This window comes from Amblyomma americanum, chromosome 1, assembly GCF_052857255.1.
Source record: "Amblyomma americanum isolate KBUSLIRL-KWMA chromosome 1, ASM5285725v1, whole genome shotgun sequence".
Classification (NCBI taxonomy): Eukaryota; Metazoa; Arthropoda; class Arachnida; order Ixodida; family Ixodidae; genus Amblyomma; species Amblyomma americanum.
In genome coordinates, this window is record NC_135497.1 from 511,576,921 (window position 1) to 511,595,407 (window position 18,487).

The 18,487-nt window shown below is 47.7% G+C and overlaps 1 protein-coding gene across 1 annotated transcript in view; it reads left to right on the forward strand.

Moving 5' to 3' along the window:
* Positions 1-18,487, forward strand: part of LOC144128370 (uncharacterized) — a 36,679-nt gene that overhangs the window by 8,126 nt on the left and 10,066 nt on the right. The window contains exons 5-9 of the mRNA XM_077661735.1: positions 2,972-3,066; positions 8,062-8,497; positions 12,124-12,271; positions 16,996-17,212; positions 17,680-17,734. Of these exons, the coding sequence (XP_077517861.1) occupies positions 2,972-3,066; positions 8,062-8,497; positions 12,124-12,271; positions 16,996-17,212; positions 17,680-17,734 (951 nt within the window). The remainder of the gene's footprint in view (positions 1-2,971; positions 3,067-8,061; positions 8,498-12,123; positions 12,272-16,995; positions 17,213-17,679; positions 17,735-18,487) is intronic.

The window sequence follows — 18,487 nt, forward strand, 5'->3', positions numbered from 1 at the left end:
CCATGTAGCGAGTTATTCTCGTTTGAACTACATGTTCCATCAACTTTCCTACGCATGAGGTTAGGGATAATGGCCGGAGGTTCTCCAGCTTGGGTGGCTTACCCGGCTTGGGGATTAAAATTATGCTGGCCTCTTTCCATTGCTTGGGTAACTTTCCTTTTTCCCATACTTATTGCATGTATTTTGTGAGAGCAATGATGGACTCGTCATCTATATTTCTAAGTATCTTATTTGTTATACCATACGGCCCTGGGGCGGACTTCGTTTGAAGTCTGATTAACTCCGCTATAACCTCCGCCTCCGTTATGGGTGCGTCGAGCTCCTCTCTTACTGCACCTTTATAGGCCGGCAAGTCCGAGCAAGTTATATTTCCTATATAGGTCTGTTCTATTTCCTTTATGAAATCCTTGTCTTCCCCCTGGTAGGCATGTCTAGTTTTCTTTAGCTTAATGTTCGTTAGAGTTTTCGATTGAGTTGGGTCTAACAGGTAGCGTAGGATATTCCACGTCTTGGCTAGACTCAATCCTTTCTCCATATCATCGCATACGCCGCACCAATTATGTTCACATAGCTGCATGGCGTACCTCTCGATTTCTTTATTGTCTCTAGCTATCCTCCTTTTCAGGTTCCGGTTCCACCTTTGTTTTTTAAGCCTGCGTTCTAACCCGCGTTTTGCCTCCCACATGTGGAGTAGCTTGCTGTCGGCTATCGCTGGGGCGTCCTGTCCATCTAAAGTTACTGTTGCCTTAGCTACATGCTTTTTAAGCTTGCTCGTCCAGCTTTCTATGGTTCTGCAGTGCTGACGAAAACATTCTGGCGGGGGAACAAAAATAATAATTGGTTTTTGGGGAAAGGAAATGGCGTAGTATCTGTCACATATCGTTGGACACCTGAACCGCGCCGTAAGGAAAGGGATAAAGGAGGGAGTGAAAGAAGGAAGAAGAGGTGCCGTAGTGGAGGGCTCCGGAATAATTTCGACCACCTGGGGATCTTTAACATGCACTGACATCGCACAGCACACGGGCGCCTTAGCGTTTTGCCTCCATAAAAACGCAGCCGCCGCGGTCGGGTTCGAACCCGAGAACTCCGGATCAGTAGTCGAGCGCCCTAACCACTGAGCCACCGCGGCGGGGGCCGGACCTGCAAATCCTAGGATGCATTTCTGCATACGCGAAACATTTTCTACTCTTTTCCTGGATGCGGGATGTAAGCATTGACTACATTTCAGGTAACACTCCCCTGTCATAGTCTAAAACGACAGCAGTTTGAGGCTCGTTCCCTAGGTTTCGCGCCGTCGTAGTAGTAGTAGTAGTGCTAGTAACATCGGTAGTAGTTTTAGTCGGCGTTGCAGGAGCGTGCTCACCATGGGGAAAGAAGACGGAATTGCCCTAACGTCACTCTTAACGTCACTAGGACGCGCATGGCAACACACTCGAATGAGTTGTCCTAACCCAATGACGTGACGTCTGACAGCGTAGAACCTCTCTCTCGTAACTCCTTCCACTGCTGTGACGACCCGAAACGCATCATAAACTTCGTCTCGCATAATAATACGTTGGTCCGACACCTCGAACACATCTCTTGCCAATTATCAGATCGCTACGCTTCCTTTGTGACTATCAAGGACTGAGAGGGAAGCCCTACGAGGGCGAGTGTGCCTGAAAGATGAAAATAGTGGTCTATAAATCTACAGATATTCGTGCACTTCTCAATTTCCTTTCTTCGGTAGATTACGAAAACAGCATATCTAAACAGATCTTCCCAAATGTCGAGTTATATAGTGGTAACAGCCCTGTCAGTTTTCGTGCTTTAACATTGGAACTGCCATCAAATATTTACCACCGTTGCACGTTTAAAGCTTCGACTGCGGAGAGGAGGGGGAAAAAGTTGAGTATATTTGGTTTTTGAGGAAACGGAAGGGACAGGTACTGTCTCACTCCTCCGCGGGCAACTCAACTACGCCATGAGGGAAGGCATGAAGGTGATAGTGAATGAAGAAAGAGATGATAGAGATGCCTTGGTGGAGGGCCCCGGAATAATTTCGACCGTCTGAAGATCTTTAACGCGCACTTACATCGCACAGTACACGGGCGCATTTTGCGCTTCGCCTGCAACGAAACGCGACCGCGGTGGCCGAGATCGAATCCGGGTATCCCGGCTTAGCGGCGCAGCGCGCAAATCACAGCGCCCAAACACAGTGTCCAATTAGACCCGGTGGAGAAACGATGAGATCGCGGGAGAGGGTGATTGGGGGATCTTTTGGCTCGCGTTCAATGCCACGCCGTTGGCACGTGGTCTGTACAGAGCTAGCTCTTCACCATGACCGTTCGATGAAACGCTGTCATGTACTCCACGCAACGCCGTCACTCCTTTGGAGCGGCGTTGTTACCGTTTTGCGGCTGCACTCAGGCGTCTCCCGCAGACCCGATCACAACAGCCTTGACTAAATTCAGCTCACTAACACATATCGGTGTCCCCGGGTTCGAACCCGACCGCGGCGGCAGCGTTTAGATAGAGGCGACACGCAAAAGGCGTCCGTGTGCTGTGCGATGTCAGCGCACGTAAACATCCTCAGGTGGTCGAAATTATTCCGACTTCCTCCACAACGCCACCTCTTTCTTCCTCTCTTCTCTCACCCTCTCCTTTATCCCTTCCCTTACGGCGAGGTGCAGGTGTTAGCCGATATGTGAGACAGATACTGTGCCATTTCCTTTCACCAAAAACCAATTTTCATTTGCCGGCGTTGTGAGCAGGTGGTGCCAAGAGAGAAATCTAGGAGGCAGGTAGGACAGCTATGAATGTATAGAATGACTTTCTGCATATAAGGGAATTAATCCACTTTGCCATCGCGTCATACCCTTAAGGCGGAGCTTAAGTGTTCCCTCCCGTTTTTTAGTATGTTTGTAAATTTTTCTAGAGCGGCCACGATTTTTCTTTTAAAAGTCCTTCACATTGCGGTGAACTATCGCAGAGCTCGGTGCGCCACGCCCTCTTCCAGCGCTGGTTTATCAAGGTGCCCTCCAGCAATGCCACGAACAGCTTCTGGTCTGTCAACTACAGTGAAAGGTATGCATACGTGTCTCTGTCGCACGCTGTGTATGACGGAACGCTTTTACAAGTTTATTTGCTTCTAACAAATCAGGAATCCGAAATGTACATCCGCAGGGCGTGCACTGCTGAGTACAGATAAGCAAGGGTTGCTTGGAGGAGTGCAGTGGCTTCTAATTAAAGAGCAAACGAAGCAGTGCACTGCATAACAAGTGCTGCATAAAGTCGGGTGGACGGGTGAAGTTAGGAAGTCCGCGCTGACAGGCTAACAGCCGCTGGCGCAGGTGATCGTTAAATGGAGATATAGAGAGTAATTTCTACTCGAGTAAACGAAGCCAAATTGATGGTAATAGTAACAAGAACTTGACCGAACTGAACGAAAGCTCATCAGTGGTGTACAGCGGGACGGTGCAGCCCTTGCCTTACGGCGTCCTCTCCCGTGCCTGTTCCTCCCTGCGAGGACGCGCTGCAACCTCATACCCGCCCTGACGAAGACTGGCCCTCTTGTCGAAACGTTGGCAAGCACCCTGAGGCTTTCCCCTCTCTTGTTCACTTTGTAATAAATTCTCGACAAAGGTAATTGTGAGCCGAAAGGTGTTTAGGAGCGCAATGTTTTCATACATTGTACGATTTCACTGTAACAAATCATTATAACTGGAGATCTGTCATCACGCTTTATTTTTTTGTGTGTTAACGTTTTTCCTAACGTCAAAAGTGTTCCTCATTGCTCCTTTAAATCATTTTTATATGCTTAATGTGAACAATGAAAACACTGTAAAAAAAGATATATCTGAACACTTGACCAATTACTGTAGCTGCGGTTACGCCGACGGCTACGACGCTGAGGCGCAAGCCATAAACCGGACCTAAAAGCTGCTCTCTAAAAATATATGTTTCAGGAACTCCATGCACGCTTCATCGCTGCGCAAACCCCTGTGGTGGTATCGTGCACTTCAAGGGCTGCCTTCTCTCCATCTGTGTAAATAATTATGTACGATTGCCTATCCAGGCTAAGCGCGCAGAGTTTGTTCCTGGTCCATTCATTTCTAGCACATAGGAAGCCGGAAGTCCTTAAGAGGAGGGGAAAAGATTCCCTATACCCTTGGATCATTTTTGTCTGCTTTTGCAAGTATTCTTACAAGTAGCTCTCTGTTTATGGGGCTTTCACTGCACCACGATGAGTGTCGTTTCCTTCAGGAGGCAAAGCCAGCCTTTGACCATTTCATGATGAAGAAATCAGTGGCATGAGTGATGGTGTTATCTTTTGACGACGGTAACGAGGCAACGGTGTTTATGTTAGCGGCTTTGAGGAGCACTTATGGCACTCCTTTAGCTACATATTTTTGTAAGGCAAAGAGAACCCCTTTCCTCACCTTTCTCGACCTTTTGGCTTTTAAGGACGCCGTAAAGGCTCGATGACATGCCCGAGAAGCAAACCCCATTTACCTACGAAGCAGACCACATTTGCCTAATGAAATCTAAGGTTCGACGAAATCTCGTCTGGTCGGGTGAATACATTGGCGAAAATAACGAAGCGCCGACCAAAAGGTGTTGTCAAGATGGAAGGACGTTTCGACTTCCACACGGAAGTCTTGTTCACTGATGGAAAAATTTCGCACACAAAGCTTAAGTACGTTGTGCTAATCGTCGCAGGCATCTAGCGTACGAGGGCGGTAGATTGCCGATGTTACGGTTGAGCGTCTGATCTGTTGTCGTGATAAACAAAGACTCCAGATATTGGCGTGACATCCAGTTTTTATCACGGCCGATAATTGCCGCTTCTTCCCAAGCGATATCATGCTTCGTGTTTTCAACGTGTTCAGCCAGTGCGTTGGAACAAGCCTTCTTTTTCTTGACATCATTCTTGTGCTCATTCAGCCGTCTTTCAAAGTTTCCGCTTTCACCTATGTAGGAGTGATCGCAGTCTGAGCAGGGGATTTTATCGATTACTCCGGGAAACTTTTCCTTTTTTAGCTTGTCCTTTACGGACACCAACTCGCGACGAAGCTTGCACGCAGGCACGTGAGCTATATGCACATCGTAGGTGCGAAAAACGCGGGCCAATGACTCGCTCACGCCTGGCACATAGGGTATTGCAGCTCGGGCACGGCAAGGTAGGCGAACGGGCTGAGCTGGTCTCGTTGTCTGCTGTATTACAGCGTTCACGAAGTGCTGTGGGTAGATACAATTTTTGAGCTCGCGTCGCACTTGGCGTATGTCAGAGGCTTTTTCTTCGGGTTTCGAGCATATTCTTTCCGCACGACGGACGAGGGTAGAAACGACGGAGAGCTTATGGCACGTAGGACGGACTGAATTAAAGTGAAGGTATTGGCCTGTGTGCGTGTCCTTTCTGTACACCTTGAATGATAGGCGGTCATCACGTCGCTCCACCATGACGTCCAGAAAAGGAAGACGGCCTGAAATCTCCTCCTTGACGGTAAACTGCATGGAATCTTCCATGCTGTTCAAATGGTTCGTGAAAGCAGCCAAGGCATTCTTTTTGATTATGCAAAAGCAGTCATCAATCTACCGCAGGAAGACCTTCGGGTGCGGCTCGAACGAAGCCAAAGCGCGGCCTTCCATTGCTTCCATTGTGAGGTTTGCGGTTGTGACCGAGATAGATGCTCCCATGGCAGTGCCATGAACCTGCTTGTAGACAGTGCCCCGAAAGATTAAGTACGTGTTCTTCAAGCAAAACTGCAGAAGCTTCAACAGGTCCGATGGATCGATGGGTGTCCTAGCACTCAGTTCGTCGTCGTCCCGAAGCGCTGAACGGCATACCTCCACCGCCAGATCCACGGGGACGCTGGTAAACAATGATCTGACGTCAAATGACACCATTATCTCGTCGCTTTCAATCGTGATTTCGCGTATTTTTTCAGTAAAATCAAAGGAGTTGCGTACGAAAGTCGGTCTCTTGCCAACGAGTGGCGAAAAAACTTTGTACAAGTAGCCTGAAAGCCGGTACAAGGGAGAGCGGGTAAAATCCACTATTGGTTGCATTGGAACGCCTGGCTTGTGGATCTTCGGGAGGCCATATAAAGCAGGGGCAGATCCATTGTGGCAGTGGAGCGTGAAGTATAACGACCTGTGCTGTGGTGGAACAAACTGGAAGATGTCTGTCAAAAGCCTTTGCAACTCTCGCTCTGCCTTGAGTGTAGGGTCCCGCTTGAGTCGCATGTACGTGCCATCATCCTCCAGAAGCTTCGTCATTTTCTGAACGTAGTTGCTGTGGTTTAGAATGACGGTGGCGTTGCCCTTGTCAGCAGGTAGGATTACGATATCCGTATTGCTCCACAGGCTCCTGACAGCATCACGCTCCTGAGCAAGGAGTGGGGTGGGGTGCCGATGTGGCAGCTTGGCGAGTATGCTGATCGCATTGGTACGAGCTTCATCTCGGCGATTGTTTTCCACACGTCCCGCAGCCTGTTCCACGGCACAGATGATTTTTCTTGCGTCCGGAGCCGCTCTCGTATTGAAGTTCAAACCAAGCTCCAGAACGGCGAGCTCTGTTTGAGTAGGCCTATACGAAGACAGATTGTGGACGGTGGGTTTAGGTCTGTTGGCCGGACTCCCTTTACGGCCAGGTAGCAGTCTGATTAGCTTCTCTTTGTGTGTGCGCTCACGCTGACCAGACTGTAGACTAGCTACGAAGTTGGCGTGCAACTGGATGCTGACGAACTCGTTAGGACACTGGTGTTCAAGGCGGCGACGGGCAAAAAAGGCTTGGTTCTGAATGTGCCTTATTGAGTCCTTGCACTCCAGGATTCTGGCTTGAAGCAACTGTCGTTCTGCTCTTGACACCACGCTATGACCGAAGGGCGTATCGACCGGTCGTAGCAAGCGGAGGGACCGCGGGGTTAGGTTCCTGGCTTTGCTTATGAGGTTGAATTCTAGATGAGCCTTGAACGCAGAAAGCCGGATGGTTAGCGAAACGAACTGGCGCACTTGAGTGATGAAATTCTGGCCATACGACCGTCGTAGCATGATGAAATCAAAGGTTCGACGAAATCTCGTCTGGTCGGGTGAATACATTGGCGAAAATAACGAAGCGCCGACCAAAAGGTGTTGTCAAGATGGAAGGACGTTTCGACTTCCACACGGAAGTCTTGTTCACTGATGGAAAAATTTCGCACACAACACCTTTTGGTCGGCGCTTCGTTATTTTCGCCACATTTGCCTAAGACAGAATAATGGTGGTGGGCCCGAGTTCGCTCACGGTAGCCGCGGCCAGGAGACTTGGCTTGACTGTGATACAGGCACACAATTAAAGAGCACATTTACACGTACGTTCCAAGCCTGTTCCTCGAGTTACAGAAGCGACCACTCTAGCTCAGACATGCCCAAAAGCAAATTTGGCCGTGGTACGTGGTTTTCCTCAAGGATGGCAACCAGTGAGGCTAGAGACTTCATTGATATGGTTAGCAGGTGTCAGTGAGGCATCTGTGGTGTCTACTGGTGGACATTGTCGCAGGAGTGACGCTTCGAGAGGTACGCGATGACGCCTGCAGGAGGCGACCACGAAGCTATAGACTTCCACACCTGTCTTGGGGAACGTACGTCAAGTGGACAAATGGATGTCATTGTAGCCACGGAAGAACCCAGCGAAACCCAACTTGTCTCGAAAGTAAAACACCGCGCTTTCGTTTCTATCCGCCATGACATCCGCAAATGACCGCATTTCCTGAATGGTAGCAGGCCGCAACGCGTTTCCGGATTCCGTTCAAGAAAGCCTCAGACACCTCTTAGCGTTGCAGCGACACTTCCCTGGCCTTTTAACGCCGCTATATTCAGGTGCTCCCCTTGCTCTTCCCAAGTGCCTTGCTGCAAGCTATAGCTTCAGCAGGAGAGTCTGTCAGACGCGAGAAAGGCACCTTAGATTAACGGTGCCTCGAATCTTTGTTGAGACGTAGTGGCTAAAGTCCGACAGGACCGGTCACCTCTTCACGGACTTCTTTGTGTCCGAACTCATCACAACCAGTTTTTTTTCCTCCTGCTGGTGTCCTAATACAGGCCTCACGATTGGATCATGCCCAAAAAAGAAGAGCAGGGCCGACCAAATGAGACAACGGAGGCATTGAATTTCGCTAGCGACCTGGGGCCGGTGCCGTCCCCTGCGAGGACACCGCCGGACTTGGAGCCACCGAGAGACATCAGAATGTCGTCGGTGCCCACGGCTGGGGCGTCGCAGCTGCCAATGGTCTCATCGCAGAGCCAGGAAAAGACGAGTACCTCAAGCTCGCCTCTGCCGGTACTGCTGTCACGGACGACGCAGGCGACGCCGAAGTCGTCTCCCTCGGATTCTAATCCACTGTCGCCGACGCCACAGTACAGAGACACCGGCGTCTCGAGCTCGGCTCCAGCTCGTGCAGAGCCGACACCGGTGGGCATGTGCACCGGCCTCAAAGAAACTCCGACGGTCGACTGTCCAGGTCCCTTACCCATGCAGGTAAGTGCTATCGGCACCCTGAAAACCGCCTCACTGTTCATCTTGCAGACGAACGCGGCAGCCTCGTGGCTTCAATTCGTTCATTTGCATATCGTTTTGTACCACATTGTCGCACGTGACGGCAGGCTCTTCTTGAAAAACGTGTGCACGTTTCCTCATTCAACCTGCCCAGCCTAAATCAATTTGTGGTCAGAAATTCGTGGCTTCACATTGAAGCGCTGCAAGAGGGCGGCTTAAGCTCGAAAAACGTGCTTGTATTCTCGGAGTGCTTAAGACAGCCATGGTCATAGGGCTTAATTTGGTACAATATTCGCTCATAATGGTGGTTTTCGGCTGAACAGCCATAAAAACTCAAGGGTTTCATCAAAGTGTGGACAAGTCCCTCATTAAGTGCCATCGACAAGGCACTTCGCACGGCGTCTGTTCACATCTTTCCGGGCTAGTTGGTATTACAGTTAACGAATTACGTGGAGTGCTTTGCGAAATTGATTAATGTTCTTGTTTTACTTGTCGGCTGCAAAATTGGGAGCCAGGGAAGAGTTTTCCGTCGAGTGTGACAATGTTGTGGGCTTAAGTACACCCGCTGTCGTCGAAGTTTCGTAACACGCGCGTGGTACGAGAATTCTACCAAATGAAATAATCAATCAGTAAACCCGCCCCTAAGTTGTGTATGGACACATGCACGCTAACAGTGGTGACAATATGGATTTTAAAGCAAAAGCATTTCTTGTCTCACGAGTGACATGTACAGGACCTGTAATCAGAGCGTGTCGACTGAGCGTGTCGTCAGAGGATGCCCGTGCGAACTGGAATGGAAGGGACAGGTACAGTGTCACTCCTCCGTGGACAACTCAACTGCGCCATGAGGGAAGGCATGAAGGTGGTAGTGAATGAAGAAAGAGATGATAGAGATGCCTTGGTGGAGGGCCCCGGAATAATTTCGACCGTCTGAAGATCTTTAACGCGCACATACATCGCACCCTCCGCGGTGGCTCAGTGGTTTGGGCGCTCGACTACTGATCCGGAGTTCCCGGGTTCGAACCCGACCGCGGCGGCTGCGTTTTTATGGAGGAAAAACGCTAAGGCGCCCGTGTGCTGTGCGATGTCAGTGCACGTTAAAGATCCCCAGGTGGTCGAAATTATTCCGGAGCCCTCCACTACGGCACCTCATTCTTCCTTTCTTCTTTCACTCCCTCCTTTATTCCTTCCCTTACGGCGCGGTTAAGGTGTCCAGCGATATAGGAGACAGATACTGCGCCATTTCCTTTCCTCAAAAACCAATTAATTAATATCTATTTATATTTTTTATGTTTGATTTTTACTTTCTTCTTCATTTTTGTTTCCTTTCACTTATTTTTGTTTCTTGTATTTCTTTTATTTGTCAATTTTACTTATCACGTCCAAGTACTATGTCGACGTCCGTGGCTATTGTGCCGTCGAAGTGTAATTAATTAATTGCAATTCATCGACGAAATGCTTTCTGCAGAAAGATCTCATCATGCACAAACAGAGTCAAAGTTGTGCCCATTGATCTTCACAGAACGACGTAATCGTGCGGAGAATGTTTTGCTGACACGAAACGCGCACAAAAACACGGGCTTTGTCACGTCAAAGTGTGATTTTCGCGTTTAATTATCTATTTACAATTCATCAACCAGATTTTCCCATAGCATGTCCTCATCACGCACTATATAACACAATTAAACTTTTACATATATATCAGCATAAAACTACACTATCGGGCAGAGAAGCTATGTCGACGTCTTTGGCTATTGTTACGTCCAAGTGTGATTTCGCGTTTAATTAACTAATTTTACTACATCAACCAAATTTTTCCCAAAGCGAAATCTCATCACACACTATCCAACACAACGAAACTTTTTCACATTTATCTTCACCGAACAACGTAATCCTGCGGAGAATGCTTTGTTGACACGGAATTCGGGACACAGCCATCGAATGCTTCCGCATTAAAAACAGTCACTTTGACATGGCACCTCGTTATGTAATTCACAGGTGGCACGTTTCAGAGTGGGGGTATTTCTCCTGGATATTATTCGAGTCCAGCATCTTTAGCAGCTGAAGGATTTAGTTCTCATTGGAGAAATACCACGGACGCGAGAGACGCAGGTTCGATCCTGGCCGCGGCGGTCGCATTTCGGTGGAGGCGAAATACTAGGGACCTCATCCTCCTGTAGGGAACGCCTCGCTTGTTTCTAGAGTCCGGCATTTAAACGACTTGGACACATTTTTCTTATATTTCGCAGAGGTGTTCTAAGTGTCTGTAGCATTGGTCGTCTATGACTGCTTGCAACCTTTCTGAGAGCTTCATGTTTGAGCACCAGGTTGGAGTCTTGCACCCCGCGCGTCCTTCCTTCTTGATCCATCCTCCACGCTCCTCGCTTTTTTTTAATGCAGTAGCACTAGAGCTATCATCACGCCATAACCTCGCTGACGACTGGTGTGACAGCGTACGTTTCCTTTTTGGCCGAGACGGTGATAACTGCACCGGATGTCGTGCGTCCACAAAGGACAATTCAAAGAGTGCCACCCGCTGGAAGCAGATTCAAACCACTAATTGCGAAGCAGACTCTGGAGGATTGTGCGACAGCATTAGTGGGCTTGATTCTTGCGAAGAGCAGTTAGCCGTCCTGGTCGTGAAAAACTGGCATAAGTCTAGAATGTGGTGATATTGAAAAAATGCGAAAGCATCCTTTCACCTAATGGCCTTTACGATAAAGAACGTTCACATAAAAGCCTTCAGCCTAAAGTGCTTTGCCCAGAAGGCCTTTACCCTGAACGTATTCACCTTAAGGGCTTTTGACCTAAAGGACTTCACCATATGGCTATGACCTCACTACCACTAGGTACATGTCTCAGTGTGTATACTCATTGACTAATTGCCCTTTTCTTGTTGCGTGACGACTTGATATCGAAGGAACTCCAAAGCTCTCGCCTTTTATTCAGAGCGAAAAATTTATTATACCTGTGCAGTACACCTTAAAGCGCCCCTGCCTTCAGGAGATCACGTATACTCCGGATAGGGCTCTCCAAAATGACCTGACGACAAAATGACTACGTGTATCCGTACGCTCATGTGATCTCGAGTCAGTTGTCCTGGTGGACCTGGCTGCGCCTTAAGAGCTGCACAGGCTGGGGAGTGAGCAATCTAGGCGACGTCATTATGTCACGTGATCTGTGGTCAGATTCTAATTACATAGTCGAAAATAACGTGATATTATCACGCTGTCTACAGCGTCAGTCCACGTCTCTTGAAGCCCTTGCCCACATACGCAGCATGTGTTCTGGCAGTAGAAGAGCGTTATTTTCGGTTGCGACATATCACAATTCTCAGACCATTCCGCTCTGAGTCCTTCCTCCGTGCAGTTTTAATAGTAGTAAGTTATTATTGAGCCGATCACCCTTTTATTGAGTCTTAAAGGGAGTCTATTACACGAAAGTACTCGTGCTGAGTAGAGCTCACGAATACTACGCCAATTTTCGGCTGCTCGAAGAGGCATCATTAGTAGGCTTAATTTATAGCTCCGTTAGTAGACTTTCTCTCTGCAGTTCAAGTTTTGCAGAGGCTAGCGCATTGTGACCTGTGCTCGTCGTCCCTGCCACAGGTCGAAGAGGAAACCGATGCTCTCTCCAATGCCTACGTGTCCAGCATCATGCCGGACATGAGCACCATCGTCCAAGCAGCGAGCGACGTTCCGTCTTGTGCTGGCCGCCAACACCTCTGCGACGAACCAAGCACGAAGAGACGCCGAGGTGAGTGAGAGCAGTGCGCTACTTGCGCAGTCCGATGCACTCCGGTCGGCAATTTAAAATACCAATTAGGCAGTGTTATTTTCGTTCCGCACCATACACATATCCGCATCAGGTCTCCAAGGGGAACAACATGTAGTCTTTGAACCAATATAGGTAAGGGACGTCGGCAGAACGGATTCATTACCATGCGAACAGGACGGTAAAACCCTTCACCTTAGGTCCCATTATGAAAACGATGTGCGCCTCGAACAGTACCCGTAGAGGTCCCTTTATGTAGACGTGGAAAGCTTCCAAGCCCTACCGGTAGTAACGGCTAGCGGCTGCTCGAATTAGAGAGGTTTAGAACCGCGGAGACGTATCAACGTGGACGTACACCGGAATATCGAATGTCTACTGTGAACTTTCACCCGCAGGTGCTCCCCTCTAACCACATAGCTACCACTTCACATGCATAGCATGTCGCTGGTAATCCAGTTTACCGGATTGTCTTTACCTTGATATGCACTGTACCCCCGGTAGCACATGTACACGCAATCCTGAAACTATAGTGACGATTCTCGCTTTGATGCTCGTCAAAATGGGCGCGTGGGTGTGTGTGTTTGCATTTGAACAGTTTGTGCTCGACACCTCGCGAAAATCGTGGCTGTGCAGAGCAAACCTGGCCCACAGATACGGGATGCCGCAGTTAGTGTATATGTCCTTCACTTAGAACAAGCGAAAAGAGAAAATGCTTACGGTTGTGGGGTTGTATATGTACTGACGCAGAGTCCTGTATGTGTGCGGACTTGTATGCTTAGCTCATGCTCACGCCAGAGTGGCCGCCATGCAAGTGCACAGTGTTACGGCGCCAATAAATGGATGCCCAGTAAAAAAAAACTTACCGAATCGTGTTCAATATATGACAGTATGTTCTGTAAGTAAGTTTGTGGCAACAACATATGATTTTTCTGTAGTATTGCACCATTTTCTGTCGCATTCCAGTAGTTATATCTGATACTATTCTGCAGTTTTTTTGAACAATGAACAAAGTAAAAACACAGTACACTGTACTGATGGGCTTCTTTAATGCGAAAGTGGGGAACAAGCAGCCTGGCGACGAGGCGGTAGGCGACTACGGGATAGGTTCTGTGAATAGCAGGGGGGAGTTATTAGTAGAGTTCGGAGATAGAAATAATTTCCGCATCATAAATACCTCCTTCCGCAAACAAGAGAACAGAAAGTGGACCTGGAAGAGCCCTAATGTTGAGGATAAAAATGGAATTGACTTCACACTATGCGCTCACCCTGGAATCGTGCAGGATGTGGAAGTCTTCGGAGAGGAACGTTGTAGCGACCACAGAATGGTAAGGTCTCGAATTAGCTTAGACTTGAAGAAGGAACAGAAAAAGCTAGTAAAGGGGAAGTGCATTAACGAGCTAGCGGTAAGAGGGAAAGTAGAGGAATTCAGGATATCGCTGCAGAACAGACACTTAGCTTTAACTGAGGAAGGCGATCTTAATGTTGATACAGTGTACGATAATCTGACAGCTATCATTACGGAGTGCGCAGAAGAAGTAGGCGGTAGGACGGCTCGACAGGATACCGGCAAGCTATCTCAGGCGACGAATGATCTGATTAAGAAACCTCAAGGCATGAGGGCGTCTAACCCTACAGACCGAATTGAACTAGCAGAGCTATCGAGGTTAATAAATAAGCGCAAGGTAGCCGACATAAATAAGTTTAATATGGAGAAAATCGGGCATGCTCAAAAGAACGGAGGTAGCCTAAAAGCGGTGAAGGGGAAATTAGGCATAGGTAAAAACCAGATGTATGCGTTAAGAGACAAGGAGGGCAATGTCATTAGCAATATGGATAATATAGTTAAAGCAACCGAGGACTTCTACACAAATCTATACAGTAGCCAATGTATTCAAGACGTTAATGATGGAGACAGTAGCGCACAGCAATGCATCATCCCGCCAGTAATGAAAGATGAAATAAAGAAAGGCTTAGGAGAAATGCAAAGGGGGAAAGCCGCTGGTGAGGATCAGGCAACAACAGATCTGTTGAAAGACAGCGGGGAGATTTTTCTAGAAAAACTAGCCACCTTGTATACGCAATGCCTTATGACCTCGACCATACCTGAATCTTGGAGAACGCAAATATTATCTTAATTCATAAGAAAGGAGACGCCACAGACTTTAAAAGTTACAGACCGATCACCTTCTGTTGCCTACATGGTATATACTGAGATGATCGCTAATAGAGTCAGGGCAACCTTAGACTTTAATCAACAAAATGATCAGGAAGGCTTTCGTAAAGGATATTCCACAATGGATCACAATCACACTATCAATCAGTTGACAGAGAAATGCGCAGAATATAACCAACCCCTATATATAGCCTTAACTGATTATGAGAAAGCATTTGACTCAGTGGAAACGTCTGCATTCATACAGGCATTGCGGAATCAGGGTGTTGGTGAGCCTTATGTCAAACTACTGGAAGATATATATATATATATATATATATATATATATATATATATATATATATATATATATATATATATATATATATATATATATATATATATAGGAATTGTACAGCTACCATAGTCCTCCACAAAGTCAGCAAGAAAATTCCAATAAGGAAAGGCGTCAGGCAAGGAGACACGACCTCGCCAATGCTATTCGCCGCCTGTTTGCAGGAGGCATTCCGAGGCCTGAATTGGGAACAGCCTGGGATAAGAGTTAATGAAGAATACCCAAATGATCTGCGATTCGCTGATAAAATTGCCTTGCTGAGTCACTCAGGAGATGAACTGCAAATTACGATCAATGAGTTAGACAGGCAGAACAGAGTGCTCTGTCTAAAAATTAACATGCAGAAAACGAAAGTAATGTTCAACAGTCTAGCAAGAGAACAGTAGTTCACAATTGGCAATGAGGTGCTGAAAGTTGTAAAGGAATTCGTCTGCACAGGGCAGGTAGGGACAGTTGATCCAGATCATGAGAGGGAAAGAACTAGAACGCTAAGAATGGGGTGGAGCGCATATGGCAGGTTCTCTCAGATCATGAATAGCAGGTTACCAATATCCCTCAAGAGAAAACTGCACACAACTGTATCTTACCGGTACTCACCTACGGGGCAGAAACGTGGAGGCTTACGGAAAGGGTTCGGCTTAAGTTAAGAACAACACAGCGAGCCATGAAAAGGAAAATGATAGGTGTAACATTAAGAGACCGGAAGCGGGCAGAGTGGGTGAGGGAACAAACGCGTGTTATTGATATCCTAGTCGAAATCAAGAGGAACAATTGGGCTGGAGCAGGGCATGTACTGCGAAGGGATGATAACCGCTGGTTCTTAAGGATAGCGGAGTGGATTCCAAGAGAAGTTAAGCGTAGCAGGGGGCGGCAGAAGGTTAGGTGGGCGGATGAGATTAGTAAGTTCGCAGGCATAGGGTGAGCGCAGCTGGCAAAGGACAGGGTTAAGTGGAGAGACATGGGAGAGGCCTTTGCCCTGCAGTGGGTATAGTCAGGCTCATGATGATGATGATGATGGTGGTGGTGGAGTTCTTTGCGGGACAAGGGACAGCACAATACTACTGAAAATTTTATTGTCTGGTATGGCAGACATTTTTCGTCTGTGTTGTTATACTGGTTGCGTAATTTATCCGATTCACTTAACAAGCGCATCGCAAAGTGTGCGCAGGCGCAATCTCCGCGACGTCACGCGACATTGGAGTGAGGTTGCCGTCGTTGAGTATTATCTACTTAATAATATGGACGGATTGCCCCACGACCCTGTTCTGATGCAATGAGTGATTTGCCAACTCGTCCCCTATGCTGACAAGGCGAATTTGAGACAACTGGGCAGCCCTCCCCGTGCACCTGCATATCCTGCACTAAATCCTATACATGCCCTCTGAAAACGTTACGACTACCGAGTGTTTTTGAAGGGAGCAGAACATCTTGTTTTCCTGCTTTTTAAAATATCAGGATCTCATCCACGCGTAACTGCGGATGGGCAGAAAAATAGTTATAAAACCTTATAAGTAATAAATAATTTATAAATCGTGTGGTGTAGAGCCGCTAGCAATATGTTTCCCACGTTGTGAGTACTTGAGCTAAGATAAAAAGTGTAATAAACGCATTTCGATCTCCGTGAAGAAGTTTAGCATCGTAACATTTACCACGAAGCAGCAGAGATTAAAGAAAGGTTTGCATTGCCAAAACCAACACGGTTAACAATACGGGAGGGAGGGGAGCGAGGGGACAAACACGCATAGAACGGAAAGGCATGTGCTATAGTGCTGCGCCACAGCGCTGGCTTTTGTCTTTATATCTGGACTGGAAAGACCACTGAAAAATGACGTCCAACACGATGCCTCTAGATTAGCATGTGATTGGAGGCGAATTTTAAGAACTATTTCATATTGCACAGCCTTTTACATAAAATTGAACTCTGAATTACTTCTTTTGCCACATTGGGCTTGGTCAATACTTGACAGGGAGACGACACAGCGCCTATTGCTGGATGTCGATTTGAGTTTGTGCGCGGTTCTGTCATTGCCGGCGCTAAAAAAGCGGTACTCGGGGGAAATGTCGCCGCTCAAAGAAGGGGTAAAGGAGAAAACGGGCGCAATTCAGAATTACTGTGCAGGAAACAAATGGCGTAGCTTAAAAGAATGGTACTGCTGGCTGGCGCCGAAATCATTTGTTGCTGATGGCCGTCCCTCGCAGGAGCTGGCTTGCAGTCGACCTTCAGACGGCAGAACCAACCAAATACAGAGGACACATGCACGGTGGACAGGGCGCCACCTGGTCTCCTGGGGGAACTGCTGCCCGCGGGCACCTGCCTTCGGCGTCCATCAGGCTTCTTGGTGGAGCACATCGCTAACGCTATCCACAAGAGTCCGCGGCAAATGTTGCGCGCGTCACACATCTACGAGGCACTGAGGTCAGCCCCTCTTCTGACGCATGATCTAGAAGGTATCTTGCCTGATCGCGAAGACCTTAGGTTGCACCACCCTCTCCTAAGCTTTTGAATGCTTATAAACTAGGCAGAAATGACGAAAACAGACCTTTCCTGTGCCCCACTCCCGCACTTTCTCTTGCTAAGTTTTTGGTCTCCCCCGGCTCAGTAAGGTCACGTGGGGCCCTGACGGACTGCGCCGCGTCACGGAGACTGTAGGAAACAGCAGTCCGGGAGTACCCCACATAACGTGCATTTCAGGCTACATCGCATTTTGTCTCGCGTGTGAGCAGCTCTCTTCAAGATGTGCCCAGCTTAAAACGTCCTAAACGACCTGCGCTTCTCGAAACGAGTAATATGAGCAACACATCATGGAGCTCGATAACTGAAGTTACTCTGAATCGTTGCTCGTCATTTCAGTGTTGTCTCTTACCTGTCTCACGAATGCGCAGGAACAAGTTCCCGTTCTACCGCTTCGTGGATATGGACGCCCAGGCTACTTGGATGGTGAGTGCAACTGGGAAAGAGAGAAAAGGGAGGAGAAAATGAGAAGGGCCTTTTCTGGACAAGACTACTTTTGAGAATGTATTTAAAACCACCGACATACTGGTCTGCATAGTTGTGACTTGAAGGGGAAAAGGAACAGAAAAAATATTGCGCAAAAGATATTTACAGGAAAGTATTCTGCTAACGGGAGCTGCAATTGCCGCAGCCTCTCTATTCTATAAGAAATACCTTCTTGTAATTCCTCTGGTTATCTTTCTATCCTTTTGAACTCATTGAGGTGACATACATAATATTTTAACTATGTGGTTGTGCACGTAGTTATGAGCTAAAGATGGCCATGTACCCAATGTGCGCTTACAAAGAAACCCAAGCAATTTATCATTATCTAGCAGAGTTTACACCACTTTGTTGTTCAACTGGAGATCTGCCGTGCTGACGAAAAACTGCTGCCGGGGAAACCGGGCCTGCAAACCCTAGGCTAGCAAAAATCTTTTCCTTCCTTTTTACTATTTTTTCATTAAAAAAACCACTACCACGTGCACCAAACCCTAGGATGCATTACTGCATGCACCAAACATTTTCTGCTCTTGTCCTGGATGCGGGATGTAAGCATTCACTACATTTTAGTTAAAAGTCCCCTTTCATAGTTTAAAACAAGAGCAGTTAGAGGCTCGTTCCTTAGGTTAAGTGCCGTCCTAGAAGTAGTACTAGTTTCTTCAGTAGTAGTGGTAGTCGACGTAGAGGGTGGTCACC